At 53.9% G+C, this 2,104-nt stretch overlaps 1 protein-coding gene across 1 annotated transcript in view; it reads right to left on the bottom strand.

Moving 5' to 3' along the window:
- Positions 1-1,434, bottom strand: part of LOC120507897 — a 12,696-nt gene extending 11,262 nt beyond the window's left edge. Inside the window, exon 1 of the mRNA XM_039721050.1 lies at positions 1,275-1,434. Within this exon, the coding sequence (XP_039576984.1) occupies positions 1,275-1,434 (160 nt within the window). The remainder of the gene's footprint in view (positions 1-1,274) is intronic.
- Positions 1,435-2,104: the final 670 nt, after the last annotated feature.

Below are 2,104 nucleotides of genomic sequence, written 5' to 3'. Positions count from 1 at the left end.
GGGGGGGGGTCCCCAGGTTTCAGGGGGGTGTTTTTGGGGTTCAGGGTTGGTATTTTTGGGGTTCAAGGTGTTTTTTTGGGGTTCAGGGGTACATTTTGGGGGTACCTGGCCCCTCGATGGCACCTGCAGCTCAGGGACTTCCCAAGTTCTGGGATTTCCCAGATTTCCCAGGAGGGGGGGGGGGGGGGGTCCCCAGGTTTCAGGGGGGTGTTTTTGGGGTTCAGGGTTGGTATTTTTGGGGTTCAAGGTGTTTTTTTGGGGTTCAGGGGTACATTTTGGGGGTACCTGGCCCCTCGATGGCACCTGCAGCTCAGGGACTTCCCAAGTTCTGGGATTTCCCAGATTTCCCAGGAAGGTTTTTGGGATTCAGGGGTTCCCCAGGTTTGGGGGGGGGGTATCTTTGGGGTTCAGGATTGGTGTTTTTGGGGTTCACAGGGACATTTTTGGGGTTCACAGTGACATTTTGGGGTACCTGGCCCTCGATGGCACCTGCAGGTCGGTGACATCACCGGGGGCTCGGGGATCCCTGGCGCTCAGGGATTTCCATGGGGTATTTTGGGGCTCCGGGGTTGTTGGGGTTCCCCAGGTTTTGGGGGGACATTTTTGGGGTTCAGGGGTTGTTTTTGGGGTACCTGGCCCCTCGATGGCCACCTGCAGGTCAGTGACGTCACCTGGGACTCAGGGATCCCTGGGGCTCAGGGATTTCCCCGTTTCCCCAGGGAGGTTTTTTGGGGTTCAGGGGGATCCCCAGGATTCAGAGGAAGGTTTTTGGGGTTCACAAGGACATTTTTGGGGTTCAGGGGTACATTTTGGGGTACCTGGCCCCTCGATGGCACCTGCAGCTCGGTGACATCCCCGGGGGCTCGGGGATCCCTGGCGCTCAGGGATTTCCCCGTTTCCCCAGGGAGGTTTTTTGGGGTTCAGGGGTACGTTTTGGGGTACCTGGCCCCTCGATGGCACCTGCAGCTCGGTGACATCCCCGGGGGCTCGGGGATCCCTGGCGCTCAGGGATTTCCCCGGGATATTTTGGGGCTCAGGGGTTGTTGGGGTTCCCCAGGTTTTGGGGGGACATTTTTGGGGTTCAGGGGTACGTTTTGGGGTACCTGGCCCCTCGATGGCCACCTGCAGCTCGGTGACATCACCGGGGGCTCGGGGATCCCTGCGGCTCAGGGATTTCCCCGTTTGCCATGGGGTATTTTGGGGCTCAGGGGTTGTTGGGGTTCCCCAGGTTTTGGGGGGACATTTTTGGGGTTCAGGGGTACGTTTTGGGGTACCTGGCCCCTCGATGGCCACCTGCAGGTCGGTGACGTCCTCGTCGTTGGGGAACACCTTGATGCCGTCGGGGGGGTCGGCGCTGAGCAGAGAAACCTCGCGGCACAGCAGGCGCAGGGTCTGGGGGGGCAGGTTCTCGGCGTTCGGGGTCTGGGGGCACATCGAGGGGGATTAGGGACACCCCAAAACCCGGGGGGTGTCAGGGGGCACCCCAAAACCCGGGGGGACACCCCCAGAGTGACCTCACAAAGAGGAACCGCGGGGGGGCGTCAGGGGGGTCCCAAAATGGGGGAGGGGAAAAGGGGGAGACCCCAAAAGTGACCCCAGAATGGGGGAGGGGGTGGAAGGAGGGGAGGAAAAAGGAAAAATGGGAAAAAATGGATTAAAAAGTGGATTAAAATGAGAAAAAAAATGGATCAAAAATAGGTGAAAAATAGGAAAAAACGGATTAAAAGTAGGAAAAAATGGATCAAAAACGGGATAAAAGTAAGAAAAAATGGGCGAAAAATGAAAAGAAAATGGCTCAAAAAGAAGAAAAAGAAATGGGTCAAAAAAGGCAAAAAAATGGCCTAAAATGGGAAAAAATGGGTCAAAAATGAGAAAAAATGGATCAAAAAAGAAAAAAGGGTCTAAAAATGGGAAAATATGGATGAAAAATGGCTCAAAATCAGAAAAATGGATCAAAAAATGGAGAAGAAACGGCCCAAATATGAATCAAAATTGGGAAAAATGGTCTAAAAATGGGATTAAATGGCAAAAAGAAAATGCTAAAAAATGAAATAAAAAAGAATCAAAAAAGGACAAGAAACGGCCTAAAAATGGGGGGGAAACA

This window comes from Passer montanus, unplaced genomic scaffold (assembly GCF_014805655.1).
Source record: "Passer montanus isolate IOZ18808 unplaced genomic scaffold, ASM1480565v1 scaffold445, whole genome shotgun sequence".
Classification (NCBI taxonomy): domain Eukaryota; kingdom Metazoa; phylum Chordata; class Aves; order Passeriformes; family Passeridae; genus Passer; species Passer montanus.
The sequence above is the reverse complement of the archived record's forward strand: the minus strand, read 5'-3'. Positions and strand labels throughout refer to the sequence as shown.